At 28.9% G+C, this 18,593-nt stretch overlaps 1 protein-coding gene across 19 annotated transcripts in view; it reads left to right on the forward strand.

Moving 5' to 3' along the window:
• The window catches only part of LOC127708097 (cyclin-dependent kinase-like 4), a 41,678-nt gene extending 24,432 nt beyond the window's left edge, over positions 1 to 17,246 (forward strand). Inside the window, exons 9-15 of one of the 19 annotated variants that reach the window (XM_052212931.1) lie at positions 691 to 735; positions 1,778 to 1,918; positions 3,920 to 3,943; positions 4,397 to 4,462; positions 5,800 to 5,993; positions 10,423 to 10,520; positions 11,242 to 12,597. In XM_052212931.1, coding sequence (XP_052068891.1) covers positions 691 to 735; positions 1,778 to 1,918; positions 3,920 to 3,943; positions 4,397 to 4,462; positions 5,800 to 5,993; positions 10,423 to 10,520; positions 11,242 to 11,250 — 577 coding nt within the window. In that variant the 3' untranslated portion in view covers positions 11,251 to 12,597. Of the gene's footprint in view, positions 1 to 690; positions 736 to 1,777; positions 1,919 to 3,919; positions 3,944 to 4,396; positions 4,463 to 5,799; positions 5,994 to 10,422; positions 10,521 to 11,241; positions 12,598 to 13,135 lie in introns of those variants that run through there. The other 18 variants (XM_052212927.1, XM_052212926.1, XM_052212929.1 and 15 more) reach the window with 18 other exon arrangements.
• The last annotated feature ends 1,347 nt before the right edge of the window (positions 17,247 to 18,593 follow it).

Here is an 18,593-nt window from a genome sequence, read left to right on the forward strand (position 1 = left end):
GAAGTATAATCTATTTTGCATATCAGTGATTCAAAGAATATAAAAGTCCCATGAATCTTTATTATTTTCTTTTAAGTTTTGCAGGAGCATATAAAAGGCTGCTGACATTTTATTATTAAGTTTTGCTGTACATTGGTACACAAAATGAATTGAGAATTATTTTGCATGTCTATATATCTGTTCATTGTATATTCTGGAGTTAGTACAATCTATACATTTGTATCTCCCATCAACACATCTAAATAAATAATCATCAATAATTTCCTGTAGACTTTTGTACCCTAAAAAGTGCACAAAATGAACATTTGTAGCTTCCCTGTGTAAATCATCAACATCAACAGTGTACTTGAATACATACATGTCATATATACAGTGACTCTTACATGAATACCGTTGTATACCAGATTTTTATTTAATTTTCAAATAACATTATTATTTAGAAGGGGTAGGGATGTGTTGCTTCAAGCTGCAGAAGGCTTTTAAAGATCTGTGTTCATGATAAGCAAGAATTATACCTTTCTGTTATACCTTTTAATCTTTTAAAAACGGAGGCTGAAAGTTCTTCATGTGCAATATCATTTTTGTTGTTAAATCAATGTCCAGATTAATTTTTTACATGTATATCAAATAAAAACAAACCATTGTTAATTCCATTATATATTATTTATTAATTAGATTTTTTTCCCTCAGCAGACCAGTTCTTGTCATTAAATCCCAGTGCTTTAACTTTTTAAGGTATCGTATCACAACATTTTCTCTATATAACATAGTATAGTCTATTTAACATAAGAGCAGCCATTTCTTCTTATATATATATATATACAAAAATATAACGCTTCACTTTTGGCTTTTCCCCCTTTGTTTGAATTTATTAATTATTTACAAATTATCCTTAATTACAAATTTTTTAAATCCTAATAAATTTATTTTACACACTTGCTATTCTGGATGTATCAGTATAATGTATTTTTCAAAGATTTGGTAATTTATTCATTTTTATTCATTTCAAAGAAAAAAAGATCATTTTCATTATAATGTGTCAGATCACTTTTTAACATTCATAACTTCTGAAACATCTGTATCTCTTTCATTTGTCATTCAGTATTCAAGTCATTTTTGCATCATTCATAGAACATCATACTTTTAAATCATTTTCAGAAATATGTTAAATTTATTATTTTTGTATTAAATATTGCATGTATTTATTTGCATGATACTGTTGAACTAATAACTTAATATGGATGTATTGTTAATAAATTAAAATACAGCATGGAAATTTGGAAAGATAATGATTTTATAGACATTGATTAAAAAAACTGAGAAGGTTAAAAAGAAAAAAAAGGAAAATCAAAACTGAATCAATTTTTCAAAGCAAATTACAGCTAGGATTCATAAAATTTACTTATGGCTGTCCCATTTAAACATACATGGTATCAAGGAGAGGCACTTTCAAAATGGTATAAAAACCTATAGAGTGAAATTAAGAATTACATTAACAATTTCACTGAACTGAACATTCACGCATAGTTGAAATTTCAGAATTCCTTCCCTGAGTCCCATGTATGTTTTAATGGAACAGTCCTAATACACTGAGGTTACACAACGAAAATATATCAGATGGTGAATTAGTTTTTAATTGTACAAGAACCAGGAACATGTATCAAATATTTATTTGGTTTATTCTTTTAAATTTATTTTTATTTGAGATTGATCAATATACACCATTTTTGAATCAGTGTTATAAAGGAATTAAAAATGCAATGACTTATTTTTCCAGTCCTTTTCCTAGTATGTCACCTTTTACACCTACAATGACACCAGGTTCGTTCACTCCTAGTTTGTCGCCTAGTGTTGCCTCTGTACAAATGGCAAGTCCGATAGCGAACTCTCCAATATTTTTTGGTCCTCCCCCATTAAGGTAAGGAGAACACAGATCGGAATTATATTTGGTGGCGGAATATTCTAACAAGATAGTTTCTGCTTCTAACGATCTTCAGGCTGATGGACAAATGTCAGTTATCATTCTCATCAGTCATTCTGTTAATTTAGAAATTATTTTTTGATCGCCATAAACTAGAGTAGATTAGTTTATTGTTAAAATTGTAAATTTTATCACAGTTTTTTTTTAAGTACATTTTATATAATAGTAAAATTTCTATTCTGGCTTTGGTTAATGTTGAAAATAATAATTATATTACACATAATAACTGAAATTTCAGGTTTTTAAATTGCTATAAAGCAAGAGTGCCATAATAAAGACTTTTCATATTATCATGGCTGTGCTGTGAGATTTTCTTTACATCAAAGTAAAATTGAAGTTTTATATCAAATATTTTAAATTTTGAGATGCTAGAAAATTCCCATTCCACAATGTGCATGTATAATTCATACAAAATTGAAAAAAGCCAAGGAAAAGTAAGCCAGATGATCAAAAATTAATTTAAAATTTGTCATATAGTTTAAAATCTGATCAGAGGATGTAGCATTAAAGTGCTGCAAAAATCATCCTATTGGGAATAATCTCTCCTTCATTTCATTGCTATCATATCATCTATTCATACTGTATTTTTTCAAAACTGGAAGCACTAGTATACACCTCTTTAAATATACATCTATACCCTTTTTTCAAAACTGTTAGCAGGTTCATACCCCTTTAGGTATATAATACATACCCTTTTTTCAAAACTGTTAGCAGGTTCATACCCCTTTAGATATATAATACATACCCTTTTTCAAAACTGGTAGCAGGTTCATACCCCTTTAGATATGTAATACATACCCTTTTTCAAAACTGGTAGCGGGTTCATACCCCTTTAGGTATATAATACATACCCTTTTTCAAAACTGGTAGCAGGTTCATACCCCTTTAAATACACAAAAGAAATCAATTATCAATACCAAATTAGATTTGTGGTTGCAACATTTATTTAAGAAAGTGAAAACTTAGTATCTTGAATGAAACATGAAACTGAGTTTGGAAATTTTATAAATGCTACAGCATTACTTACATTCATGGTATAGTTGTCAAACTGAAGATTTCATTGAAAATTCATGGTTGAAAGCTTGAAGTTTTAGAAATTACACCCATTTTGAGTTATATGAGGTTCTGAGACTTATAACTACACAGGTTAACCTAAGGATGCTTGCAAAATAATCACTTTTGGTTAATGATGCCAATTGTTTTCTAAATGCTAAAAAACAAGGAAAATATTTTATTTCCATCAATGGTATACAAAGTTGAAATTTATATATGAGCTATTGTGAATCTACAAACATTTCGGGAATTTTAGCCGTATTCATCCTTTCAGTTAAGGATTGATAGTTCTTGACAGATAGAATGTTTTACAATGCATTGTTTGTTTTCAGAGAAGTTGTACAAACTTTTTTGTTTTACCTTGGCTCATAGTATGTCTGAAGTCAAAGATACCACTTCATTTCATCATGCAGTTTCTTTGTAATCAAGAAAATTGTGTTGTGAATACTAATTTATGCAAGTGTGTTTTTTGGGAGTTTTAAGTTATTGAAAGGTATTATGCTTGTGTCACATTGAGTTGGAAAAAAATACACAGTTTTTAGGTTTGGCTGAATCAGTGTTATAACAAATAGACCTTGTTGATATACATGATGTTAATTGTAATGGAGCACCATAAAAATTATTACAATATTTTTTTTTTTAAAAAGAAAAGGAGAAAATGTCAAAAAATTTTATGAGCTGGAATATACATTACATGTAAAAACAGATTTAAGCTGAATTTTAGCAGATGATAGATACATGTAGTAGATTTTAAAAATTAAAACAATAACATGTAGGAAGCTAAATGTAAGAATATGATTAATTGTTGTTCAAATACTTGAATAAATATTTAATGTCAGTAACTTTTGAAAAGATTTTATGAATGTTAATTTTGATAATTAACAGAGATCGAGGGACACCTCAGGCATGGTAAGTGGTGAAGTGACAATATTGTGTGTTTTGCACAGCCAGATCTTTGGCTTGCTTAACTTCACCCAAAAAAAAAGAAAAAGGAATAACTGTCTCAATCTTTCATGCACTTTGACGATTTGCAAGCACTCAGAATAACTTGTTTCTTAAAAAGTTGCAATCTAATTCTTCATGCCTGGTCACAGACTCACTAGCCCATGGTAATGAAATTTCTATTGGGGTAAGAATTTTTTCTACCGACCAATCAATAGAATCTATACAAAATTTTCAAAAAAATTATGATGGGCTTGTTGCTGCACAACTTTATTGTGAAGACTGTTAAGTTGTGTCAAAAAAAAGAATATAAATTTAAAAGGAAGGATATTTATTTGAAGATTTTTCAGATTCCTTCTCTCTTCAGTTGATAATACAAGCTCTGTAGATGAAATGAATTGCTTCCTTTTTGTATTCTAGTTGGATAACCGAATTACGAAGAAATGCAAGGTATAATGGGATTGGCTGTTTCAAGAAAATTGAGATGTACTTGGTTTTATATATTTATTGAGGAATTGGGTCAATTACTTAATGCTTTAAATTGAAATTGTTAGTTAATAAATAATTTATTTTGATTAATTATCGACTGGTTTTTTACCACTTTTAGATAATTGATCTCGTTCAGATTTATTTTTTCAATCTAACACTTCTTGACAGCTGTAATCAGGTTTTTTCTTAACTATTCTATATCAGACACATTATCTTATGAATTACTAACATCGTTTACGAATTATGTAATTGTTTGTTTAAGGCTGGCGACATGCACGTTATATGATTATCTTTTATCGTTACCTTTTATTTTCTCATTTAGAATAAAAGTATTTTAGATTTGTTAAGAAATTTTTACAGACTGTTGATTTCTCAATCATATATTCATTGAATATAATTTATGTAAAGTGAATGGGGGTTATTCAAATAAATATTGAATACTCAGGACTTGAAGAGACATAAAAGATTGATGAATTGTATATTTTACAGCCGAATGTATTTGTTAACATGGGTATTACATCATAATTTGCTTTTTAAATTAGTCATAGAAATTCTTCATTGACGCTTACAAAAAGTTATTATACCTTTTATGGATCAGACTTAGTTTTATTATGCTCTTTTGTTTGAGTAAAATGTCTGCTTCTCATCTAAACTAATTGCTTTCTCTGCTTAAAAAATAGATGATTGTAATTTAGAGCTCTCCACTGTGGTTAACTCAACGTGTTGAGGAGACATTTATATATATCAATCTTTAAAGATGCTGATTGTTTGTTAAACTACTTTGTAATAAATTTACACTTTATTTTAATTTGCTTTTATGACATCATTTGTGTGTCAAAATTAATTGATGTATACTCAAAACCTTTATTAGATAAATTGCTTATTATTTCACTTTGATATATCCAAAGTATTACTAAAACAAATTGCATTTTCTGCAAGTATATCTTCTTGGCCAGTGTGAAACTTGCATTTATTATCAGTTTTGCTACAAATGTGATTTAATTTGAAAGTACATTAATTGTTTTGTTTTTTTAACTTACCGGTATTAATCTTAATTTGAAACATGGAAAAGTTTGCATTCATTTTATGCAAAAAGTATTTTTTGAATGCATGATCTTGTTTTTTTTTAATTTGCATGATATTTTACTTCTATTTTTCAGCTTTGATAATTTGGTTCTTTAACATGTCTTGATGTAATGAGTAATGAAATTTCAATCTATTTGACAGTTTAGTGTTTTTACTTAAAAACCCAAACATTGATGTTTTCATTTCTATTAGTTTTATTGCAGTTGAACTACAGCATTTAAAAAAAATGATTGTCAATATATTTTCAGGGTCAGTGACAAGATGGTGAAGAAGACTCCTTCCCACATGCAAAAGAAAAACCTAACAAATCACCACAGTAGTACTTTAAGTCCACAGCCATTTCAATCAGAGAAAAGTTTTCTTCATGATAAACTCAAATCAAAAAGTCCGGAGAAAAGAGAAAAAGAAGGTCTTAGTTTTCCTGAAGTTAGAGGTGCTGAAGGTATAGTGTTGATTTGTATACATTTTTAGCTCACATGGCCTAAAGGCCAAGTGAGCTTTACTCATCGCTTGGCATCTGTCGTCAGTCGTCGTTGTTGTCCGTAAAATTTTAAACAAAAATGTTCTACTTTGAAACTTCTTGTCCAAATTTAACCAAGCTTGGCTACAATCATTATTGGGAAATATATTTTAAAAAATTTGTCCAATGACACTGCCTGTCAACCAAGATGGCCGACATGGCTAAAAATAGAACATAGGAGTAAAATGCAAGTTTTGTCTATTATCTTGAAAACCGCTTTGAGTAGAGAAATCTGACATGGGCAGAAATGTTAAGATCTACCTGCTGTCTATTTATGTCAAAATTGTCAGATGACTTTTTTAGGAGTTAGAGCCCTTAAAAGTCAAATTTCTACATATAAGTCAACAAGGCTGAAATCATCAGAGGACTCCTTATTGGAGTTATTGCTCTTTAATGACGATTTTAACCTTTTTTGTGTTTTTGCCTTATATCTTAAAAACTACAATAGATAGAAAGAAACTTTTGATAGCAAAAATAATCACCAAGTCCAGATCTACAAAGAAGTCAAACATGCCTAAAATTGTAAGTTGACTCCTTATTGAAGTTATTTCCCTTAAATGACGATTTTATTTCCATTTTTGCCTTTTATTTTTAAATCTATAATAGATAAAATAGAAACTTTATATAGCTTAAATTATCAGCAAGACAAGATCTACAAATATGTCAACATGAATGAAATTGTCAGTTAACTCTTTATAGAGTTATTGCCCTTTCATGATGATTTTTACTAAAAAATGGCTATTGTTGAAGATGCAGGTGAGCGACACAGGCTCTTTATAGCCTCGAGTTAAAGATTAGGATTTACGGAATGAATGAAGATTGACTGTATGATGATGTTTTGGTCTGTACCAAGCTGTTTCATGCATTTTAAAGATGCATTAGCTTCAATTTAGATGTACATTTATAATTCTGGAATATTGAAATAAAATTTAGCTATTATCAGTCAGTTTGGTTCAATTTTGTTAATCTAAACTAATAAATATCGCTGATGTATTATTGGCTCATTGGCTTGCAAATTTGAGTTCATGAGACCCTTGATTTAACCTTTGTTGGAGATTTGTAGCTTAGAATGTACAATGATTGAAATGAATGCCAGCTGAAAAAGTGAAACAAGGGAAGGCAGCAACAGGAAGACTGATTTCGTTGATTGATTCTATCTGCATAAAACCAGTATTATACAGGTTTTGAGTAAATGATCTGATTTACATTGAATTTTTTTGTCTTATCTGTGAAATGAGACCAAAAAGTACTGGGAAAATTGATCTTATACTGTTACACATGTTTAGTTTGATACCAAGTTACAGTATCCTAGTGTTATCGGTTCTCGATAGTGTAATAAACTTTTTCACTGTAGGGCCAGTTCTCCAAATAAATGTAGTCAAAGTTGATTGTGTTAGTTTATTAGATACTTGTATTTATTTCCCCTTATCTTCACGATTTTTTCTTGCGTAAATCAAGAAAAATCAAAACATCTTTTGTTGTGCTCAATTTTGACACTATGTGCAATACGTCATCAGTTCTCCATAGTTGTGAAAAGTATAGTATGGTATGCATGTTTGATATTAATAGAGGATTTAAAATAACGCAAATTGAAGAAAAATATCAATTAAGTATCATTTGTCTCTAGAAACAAATAATTTTTTATGAATTTAAGCCTTATCAATCAATTTAGGCATCTTTAACAGATATCCTAGGAATTTTCACTCAAGGACAAAAATATGCATTGAATATTAATCTTTAATATATTTTAGATGGTTTTAAATTATTGAACCAATTCTAATATGTTATAAGATGTTGTCACAGCTGTTATTAATATTTTACTGTCACAGTAACAATATTTACTTTACCGATAATTGAATTGAATTAAATTTAAAAGTTCATAAGATATGCCACAAACTGCGTTCCATAGATTTTTATACGATCGCAAAAAATTAAAAATTTTTTGGTCGTATATTGGTATCACGTTGTCATCGTCGTCGCCAGCGTCGTCCGAAGACAGATGCTTTCCGGATAATAACTTTAGTATAAGTAAATAGAAATCAATAAAATTTTAACACAAGGTTTATAACCACTAAAGGAAGGTTGGGATTGATTTTGGGGGTTATGGTCCCAACTGTTTAGGAATTAGGGGCCAAAAAAGGGGCCCAAATAAGCATTTTTGTAGTTTCCAGACAATAACTTGTGTTAAAGTGTATGAATCTCTCTGAAATTATACCACAAGTTTCCATACTACAAAGGGATGGTAAGGATTGATTTTGGGGGGTTATGGCTCAAACCATTTAGGAATTAGGGGCAAAAAAGGGTAAAAACAAGGGTTTTTCTGGTTAAAGGACAATTGAGACAATTTTAAAGCAGTGTAAGGGAGGTAATCCAAATCAAAATCCAAATCAATTTAAATAACAATGTTTGATTACCTTCCTTACACTGCTTGTAATTATGTATTAAGAAATGATGATTGTCTGAGATACTGACCATAACTTGAGGGAAAGAATTATTTTTTGGAATACTGTGGATTCATTTTTATTCGTGGTATACCAATTTTAGTGGGTTTCGTGGGTCACAGCAAACCACGAATTTAAGAATTCAACAAAGAATAATCCCGCGAAATGTGTATGGATTCGGATGTTTATTTCTGGTTATGTTATGCAGTTCTAGTAGAGTGTTGACTAGCGATAAACATTGTAACATAACACATGTTTTTATTGAAAGAAGATACAAGTATTTTGATTAAATCAATAATAAAAATATCGAATATCAGTGATGATTTACTTTTTAAAATTGATTAAAACTGTTCATGGAAAATAACTGCAAGTTTTTAATTACCGTGTCATGGTTTGGTTTACTGGTGATTCAAAATAAATAGGATTAAGTACCAGGATATTGCCCGTAGGTAATATTGTTTATGATAGTAACATTTATTTTCACACCTTTAACTTATATGATCGACTGTTTATTATATCGTGATTAGGGATATGAGCTTTCAATCATAGAGTTTTGAATGCCTTATATAATTCCGACAAGAATTTATAAATTGTAAAACAAACAAATAATGAGTTGTCTCTGTCCATTATTGTAATAGAAGTTTTCAATGAACACTATAACTTAGAATGACCAATCGAGGATTTTGACATTTTCAAAACTTTTTCAATGAATTCCTTCTTTTTGTTTGTTTTATTATTGATCAAACCAAGGAGGTTATATGATCTCCAAAATCAAAAAGAAATCCACGAATTACGTATCTGATTTTTTTTTTTTTTTTTGTAATCAGCGATCCACGAATTTACGTATACCACAAAACGTCTTTTTTTCTCTATCCACGAAAATTGATACCCACGAAAATAAATGAATCCACAGTAAGGGAAAGGGGGAGGTGAAAAAAATTGGAGGGGGACAATTTTTCTCATTTCAGATTTCAGAAATTATATTTTTTTTGGGGGGTTAATATTCAACAGCATAGTGAATTGCACAAACGCAAAAAAATGGGGTAAAATTTTTTTTTTTTTGGGGGGGGGGGGGTCAATTCGCATAGTTTATTGCACAAAATCAAAAAATTGAATATAAATTCAAATCATATAACCAATTTGAAGTTCTTTGACTACAGTTATTCTGTGTCAGAAACCTATTATGTGTAAAAATTTAATTACAATCCAAATTCAGACCTGTATCAAGCGTGAATATTGTGTCCATTTTGGCCCCAACTTTTCAGGGTTGGACATCTGCAGTCGTATCCAGCTGCGCTCAGTGAAGCAATTTATTTTCCTTAGCGACGTCACACCACATCTAACGGTTGTGTATTACGTATGTGGAATTGACCTTCTTTTCGGGCTAAGTTTTGTTTACATTTAAAAACGTGCTATTTATGAACCGAGGGGATGAAGTTGGGGTAGTTTTGGGAATAAGGAAAAGTAGGTTAAAATCGGAAAATATTATTTCTACTGTTGTACCATGTCTGAAAACTTGAAATGGTGAAATTATTGCTTTCTTGAATTGAGTTTTTGTTCTGTCCTTGAAATCCCGACAAATAGAAAACATGTGCGATTTCTCGAAATACGTCTATTTTAACCACACGCATTGTTATCGAGAACTGATTACTATCGAGAACAGATGACTACACAACAAAGTTTGAATTGCTGAAAAATACATTGATTAAGGCATCAATGCATATATTTTAAATTAATTGTTGCACATCACCTTATAACTAAACAAATATTTATTTTTCTGTTATCTTGATAAAAAATTTTAAATGAATGATTTCAAAAAACTATTTTAGAGCTTGTTTCAGTTTGATATTGTTGTCATTGTGATTTCTCATTCATTGTGGTAATGAATTTTGACATTTTTTCTTTTTCAGCTCATCCTACAAAAACAAAACCTCTGCAGACTAAACAAAGAACAACCATAGCTCAAATACCTCACATAACAAATATAGATCCCTTTCCTTTTGCAAATGTAAGTATCAGTATTAGCTCACAGCTATTCAAAGCTACAAGAAGAAAATAATGATAATATTTAACTATCATTTGCAATTATTCCCTGAGCTTTATGCTTGAACTGGATTACAATTGTGTCAGAAGTAATAAGACTGTACAAACCCTATGTTTTATGCAAATTAATAGTGAATTGAATAAAGTTTGGAAACCATTGCTCTATATTGTTTACAGCAAACCAGTTCTCCCTAGGAAGGGAAAGGATATTGAATTGTATTTCTAAAGTGAATTCAGTATTTAAGAATTCAACAATAAAAAATTATTTGTCATATTTTATGATACATCAGTGATTTTCTTGCATTCTCTTAAATTTTTATTGATACAGGACCTTTTGATGTAATATAATTTTGTTAAAAAATGGTGCCAGCTAACAAATGAAAGGGAAATATTGCCCACATATATAATATGATAGCCTGTCTTTTGATTTCATTACATCTTTAATATTAGATGAAATGAAATTTAATTTAAAGTTCAAGCATGTCATCATGACAAGGTAATTTTTACATGAAAGAACTGAATACTATCACAAATTGTTTTCAGAGAAATATTACTTAAACTTTAGAAATGTAGAAAATCATTTACAATTTTGAATTATTCTTTAAAACAAAATAAACAAAAAAATGATATTAATATTATTTGTTTTTTTTCTCCAAAATGGATGTTAGTGTAATGTTTTACTTCAGATGCTATAAAGGGACATAAAAGGTACTGGTATACAAACTGTTCCCTCCACCTTTACCAAGAGCTCTTGTATAGTTCTCTGTGACTTTCATACAATTTTTATGTGATTTACTTTGAAATAAATGACCATGCAGACATGCTCTGTCAGCTGGAAAATAGATTGTTTAAACTTTATTCCGCAACCAATAATCCAGGAAAGTGTTTCATATTGTGTTTAATATAGTAAGCTGAGCTTATCTTTATTTTTTTTCTAAAACACCATCTTGTATGGAGGATAGTTATTTATTCATTCATTTATTTTCAATGTAATATATCGTTAAAATTACTGTATAATTAATACTACATATATATATATATGTATATGCTCGGAAACGGATCCTTTTTAAAATTGGATTTAATAAAGTATTCATATTCGTATTCGTATCTGCTTAATATCATTAAAAGAACAGTAAATATGCAATGTCACCAGATTTTTGATGCTCTTAAATTTTTTGGGAAAATGCAGATCAAGTTCAATTTTCTCTGATGCCATAATTGCTGTTCTCAGAGAAATGCCCCTTGAATATTTTTAAAAAAGGATAAATTTATATGTGAATATTTATAAATATAAAATGTGAGCTTTCTGAATTATTATGTTAGTTTGCTATGAGTTAGGATCTAATAATTAAGTAGCATTACATTCAATGATAAAAGGCAGGATACCTTTATATATTTTTTTTATTTTCACATTTGTTGTTCATTTTTCCCCCATGAAAAAAATCACATTTGTGTGTGTGTGTGTTTTGAAGGGTGAATATGTGGTTTTCAGATGATGTTTAAGCTTTCATGCATTGTACTGATAGTAACTTAAGATTTTTAAAGAAATGAGGCTTTAACGATAATTTTAAAGATGTTTCCACTGATTTTACACACATTTTACATACATATACTTTTTAAATAATATTGTTTGTTTTTTCATCAGATGGGGAAAAAAGGGAGATAAAGACATTGTTCTGCTAATTTCAATTTAAAATCAGTCTTTTTAAAGGCCATTTGCTAAATATTTCTATAAAAGAATGAAGAAATTACACTGTCATGTAAATAGTTGTGTAGTGGTCACAGAGAATGTATATATAAAAGCATTATTACATAAAAAGTCAAACTGCAAAAGACAGTTACTGCAATTTGAACATATGTTTTGCCCTTTTTTTATGTATATTGGGTAACATTACCATATTTTACACAGTGCCATTTGAAAACTAATAGTTTTAATAACTACTATACTGCATGTTTTTTTCAAAACTTCTTTGACCAAATTTTATCAATTAAAACATAAAAAAAGACTAATTGTAGTTGATAATTCAATTTATTGCATGATTTACAAAATAAGTTATGTACAAACCTAAGTGATATTTCACCCTCTTCTCCATTTTGAAATCCAATTACCTCAGGTCTTAACAATATCCAAAATATCCTTGCATGTTGATAACTGATACAAAAAAGAATAAATGATATATTTACTATTTTCTAATGTTTGTGTACCTGAATTAATTATGTTTTGAATAACAATAGCAAAATCCATATTTGAATGAAATTTTAAATGGATGATTTTCATTGTAGAATGGACAAACATTTAAAATGTAGAAAATGTACATAAAAATATTTTATATTTTTGGAATACATGTGATAGTAATACTGAGAAGAAAAATATTGAAATCAAACACTTAGTTTATCTATTATTGAAATTATAACAACACTATAGTACAATTTAACATAGTAGTCATGCAAATGTGGGAATCGGAGCAAGTTTAAATTTTTTTAATAAATCTGTCTACAATCAAACTTATTTTCAGTTGTTTTTGACACGGATATAATTGATACGATTATTTTTATATTTTTTTTGTTTTTATTTTGTAGGCGGACACTAATGGTAATGGAAATGACAAAGATGACAATCTTCCTATCGTATGATGATGAGCAGCAATCAAAACCAAATCTGACCTCAGGGATAAACTTCATTATATCAGTGATTGGTCAGCAAAAGCTTTTTGTTCACAGTATATAACATATTATACTGTCTATAAAAGAATACAAAAAGTGAGCCTGATGAGACATGTCATCAGTTATCATCAGCCAGAACATTTTGATTCAGTATGTCATCTATTCTAATGACAGAAAAACATCAAGAACATCATACGTTCTCAAACAGATGTCAATTCATATTTCAAAAAAAGTAATTCAAATTTTTGACTCAGTTTATTTGTTTTTCTGAAAATGTGAAAGTAAAGGTGCAGAGAAGCAGTTTAAAATGGGGGCAAATCTATATTTAGAAATGTGGGATAATTTGAATTTTTGAAGATCTCATTCTGACAGTTTCACGTCTGACTGTTTATACAGGAATCGTTGTCTTTATTTACTTTCTAACTATGTTCATGCAAAGTAAATAAAAACAAAATTATATCGGTAAAATTATTGAATTATTACAGGATTATTATTGTAAATGATATCTACCGATTTATATAAGGTCAGATATTTTTAATACCTGATAAGTACTAATTCATGTGATAATTGTATATGTGCCAAGTATACTCCGTCTTCTTTTTAAGTTTGCATTTATTTTTACATGTAAAGCTTTATGCATTTTGAAATTTAAAAAGCATAAAAAAGTATTCTGCATTTTCAATTTCATTATGAAATAGGAAGAGCATTTTCAGTATTATTTGTAAATTGTTCAAATATTAATATTTGCACTTTATTTTGATATTCTATGTACAGAATATTGAGTGTTTTTTTCCATATCAAATCCCATATCATATTCCATATCAATCTTAATTATTCATATCTTCTCAAGAGGTTTATTTAAGGATGTTCGCTACTCTTGATTTTGACTTTTTGTCAGATATTCAGAATCCTCTTGTTTTATCCATATAGTGCCAATAAAAATTTTGCTAATACCTACTTTTCTTTTCATAATTTTTTTACATTTAGTTTAAAAAGCAATTTTTAAAAATATAAAATCTTGTTATTTTTCATAGTTCTTGAAAGAAAAATGTGCCAAAGTTGAAAGTATGATAATCTAAAGAATCAGTTCCAACCAAATTTTCAATGGCATACATCTCAAAATTAATGACATCAACATTTTATTTTTCCTGCTTTTTTAATTTCTTTATTTATGTTTATTTATTACAGTCTTTTAAAAAGCTTGTTATTTTGAAACTGACCAGCTAACATCCTTAAGGGCCTGTTATTGTCAACATTTCCTATCAATAAGATACTATTGTCTTTGTTTATATTTATGTAACACATTTATCAGTCATATCCATTGCCTTCATCATTGGTTAATGATATGTGTTAAGTATTTCATTCAGACAGATATGCAGAAAAATCATATTTATTACAAAATTCATGATAGGAAAATGGTTTTGACAATTCTGTCAACTGAATATATTTTTATGCCCTGCCTCCATTTGAAATTAAGTCATTGACTTTGAATCGAAATTCATGCCTCATACATTATGGGATGTATGATATTGTGAATTTACCCCAAAAAATTTAATCAACATAAATAAATGCACAGTAATTTATTTGATAAGGAGGTAGACTTTATATATGTATGTGTTATGCAATTGTTTAACAATGTTTTTTTTTATTAGATAGTGCAAAGGATTTATAAAGTAATATACATCCTTGATAGTGCATTGTACATTGCCTAATATTTATTAAATGTAAATAGAGTTCTGTTACTAACTGAATGTATATGTGCAATTCTAATAAATTTTGTAATAACTTATTGCAATATTTATAATGTTCATGATAAAAAAAAACTGTTCACCAAGTTTTATATATGAATGGTTAAAAAAACATCTGCTGAGCACCAGTAGAAATGCAACAAAATTTATCCGAAGTCTACTTTTGGATTCCTTTTGTATGACAATACAAAACAGTTCTTGTAATCACATGCACCAAGCCCAAAGGATAAATGATAAAACTTTCAATTTTTGATAAATTTGTAAGACAGCTCAATAATGGTTCAAATTTGCTGTTCAAAATGCAAATTTTTATGTAAAAAAAAGGGGCGGGAGGGGGGGGGGGGATAATATTAAGGAATTGATGAATGTTAGGATTTCATATTGGAAAAGCTATGAAAATTGTCAGAATTGTTCTGTATTCATATGCAAAATCTTACAGTTGTTAAACAACTTCCTACGAAGATGGGTTTGTTTGAATTTATATTTGATGGAAAATACACTTAGGTGTTGCATTTCTATTAGCACTTTATATATATTAGACTCAAATATCATTTTTGGATAAAAGGCAAATGGCATTATCTTTAGGATTTCTTTTACTTATCTTTCAATCTGCATTTTCCAAAAATGATCTATTCTCAGATAGATTTCAAAAAGAAAGCTTCTTAATAATTGATTTTATCACAATCATGTACTTTTACATATACATGTATATACATACTAAAAAAATGTTTACAAGGGTGATAATAGCTGAATAAAACAGAATGAAATATTTTATGCCTATTTGATCATCCATTAAAAACTTCAGAAGAATAATTTACTATTGTACCTTGTGACACCATCTTTGACTTTGTATCCTATTTCATTGTATTCCTCCTCTCACTGAGTATGGGTGATATGAAGGAATGATTTATACAAGTAACTATCAAATTAAAAATGACTATCTGGTATATGATTTATTCCTGGATTAGCTCAAAAAATATTTGTTTCCATTTAAATTACTTAACTTTTTTCATAGAAGTTCCTTTTACGAGGATGTGGATGTGTATGTTTTCATTATTATATAAAAACAAATCTAAATCCCATTGTTCCTCTTTGTCATCATTTATTTATTCATGCTAGATTTTTAGTCATTTCATGATTTGAAATTTTTGTTAATTGTACATCAAATTGCTATTTTTATGATTTGGAAACCTAGAGATATGTATAATATCTATGAATAAGGCTTACAGTATTATCAGTATCAAAATAAATCAGTATTACATATTTTACTCATGTTAACTTTTATATGAAAAAATATGCTCAGTTTTGTTTTAATGTTGAAAAATAGCATACGATACCAAACCAAAATTAAACCAACATAGTCTAGATGTCTTTAGTTGGATGTTTAGTTCAATAGAGTCTTCAATAAGGTGTTTTGTATGCATTTAACAGATACTATTTATTATAAATAGCAAATGTAATATTATTAAAAATAGCCAATTTATGTAACAAAATACCCCGGTTGGTCATTTGTATACAAAATAAGTGTGTACTGTAAGCTGAACTTTCTGTGATTTTATGTATGAAAGAAGACTGTGTGTGAGATTGTTAAACCCTATGTGACTGTATTATTATATTATATTAATGATCAATGATTTAAATATTGTTCAGAATCTTGAATTATGATAAGATACGTGTTGTCATCTTTGTTTTTAAAAGATAACTATTATATTACTATCGCTACATATGTATATGCTGCATTTGATAGGAAAATGATAAAAGTAATGAAAAAGTGCATGAATTAATTTGAGAATTTATGATTCAATTTGGATTGTTGTCATTTTTACTTGTAATCTCATTCTTTATAGTCTTTGAACATTGAAACAATCAATCAATCATTTTAACATGTTTGAATATTAAAGAGTACACAGAGACATTCAAGTTTTTTGTTTTAAAAATTTGACCACTTGGCTATATTTTTCATGTTTCATTTTGTTGCCAAGAAACCCTTATTGTTTACCAGTTTTTATGATTTGTGGGAGTGAATGAATTTTATAGATATTTTATTGTATGTGCCAATTGTATGAATATGTGAAGATATTGAGTATCATTTTTAAATGAACCGACTACTCATTTTGCATGAACATATTGTTATTTGTTTCATTTCTTTAGAAAATAATTGTTCACAAAATATCACATGTTTATATAAAATGTTGTTTTGTTGAAATGAGGAAAAAACTCATGTTTTCACAATATTGGGTGCTTTCTCAATTGAAGAAAGAATAAAAACTGAACATCCATTTTTGTTGTATTTAGACTGGCTTATACCTCATGTTTACTAACTCATGATAATTCTCAGTTAATGTCATTCCTTAGCTGTATTTGGCAAAATCTTTTGGAATTTTGGGTCCTCAATGCTCTTCAACTTCGTACTTTATTTGGTCTTTTCACTTTTTTGTTTCAAGCATCACTGATAAGTCTTTTGTAGATGAAATGTTGTCTGGCATACTCAATTTTAATCCTGATATCTTTAATGAGGTTCTTTTATTTCAGAAGCGTTTTTGCTGTCTATTCCCAAAGAGCCAGAATAAGTTATTACCAGGTGTTTGTCTTGTATATTGTTTGTTTCATTCGTAGCTATTCTGGAACAGACATGGCATAGATTATTCATAGAGAGATAGATTTGTTATGAATCAGATTACTAGCATACAGGACTGCTTTTGTCAAAATGATCAAAGGGTGAAACTATAATAAAGATTCAAACAGAAGTTCAAAGGAGCCTGTATTGCTCAATTGGTATTTAATATAAAATAAGATGTGGTATGATTGCCAATGAGACAACTATCCAACAGAGTCCAAATGAAGTGGATTAAGCAACTACAGATCACTGTATGCCTTTAACAATGAGCAAAATCCATACAATATAATCCGCTATAAAAAGCCCCAAAATAACAAAAATGTGAAACAATTCAAAGTTAGAAACCAACGGTCTGATTCATGACCAAAAAAAAAACATGACTGATAGCAACCAAAGACAACCACTGAATTACTGCCTCCTGTCTTAGGACACGGCACATGTAGAATGTGGCAGAGTCAAACCTATTTGTGAGTGCTCAACAATCACTAAATTATGTTTCTGTTTGAAAAGCATGGTTTTTGGTTCAATGCTAAAAGGATAAACAATTTGATAAAAGGATTCCCATGCCCAGCTTTACCCAGTTGTTCTGTGTTTTTGTCAAATAAAATAGTCTCAAAACCAACTGAAGATTCAAAATTGATTTAAAATCTTTTTGTACAAAATGAGTAAAAAGGATTTTTTTATACTGGACAATCAGAATTAAAGACCAGCTCTGGCAGCCATTTTTTTCAATTAACCAACAGAAATAAAGATAATTTTTAGAGAACCTTCAAAGCTCCATTCATGCCTAGTTTGGTTAAAAAGGATTACATAGTTTTAGAGAAGATGATTTAAATCTGATTCAATGAGAACCATGTGACATTAATTGCCACCATGTTGGTCCCAAATCAACCTCATACAATGATCTGCTGAAGAGGAACTTATAATCATCAATCTCCCATAGACTGAACAAGAGTACACGATGAAATGTCTTGCCTGTTTACAATTCATGATTTATGTTGATAGTCCT

This window comes from Mytilus californianus, unplaced genomic scaffold, assembly GCF_021869535.1.
Source record: "Mytilus californianus isolate M0D057914Y unplaced genomic scaffold, xbMytCali1.0.p SCAF_7, whole genome shotgun sequence".
Lineage (NCBI taxonomy): Eukaryota > Metazoa > Mollusca > Bivalvia > Mytilida > Mytilidae > Mytilus > Mytilus californianus.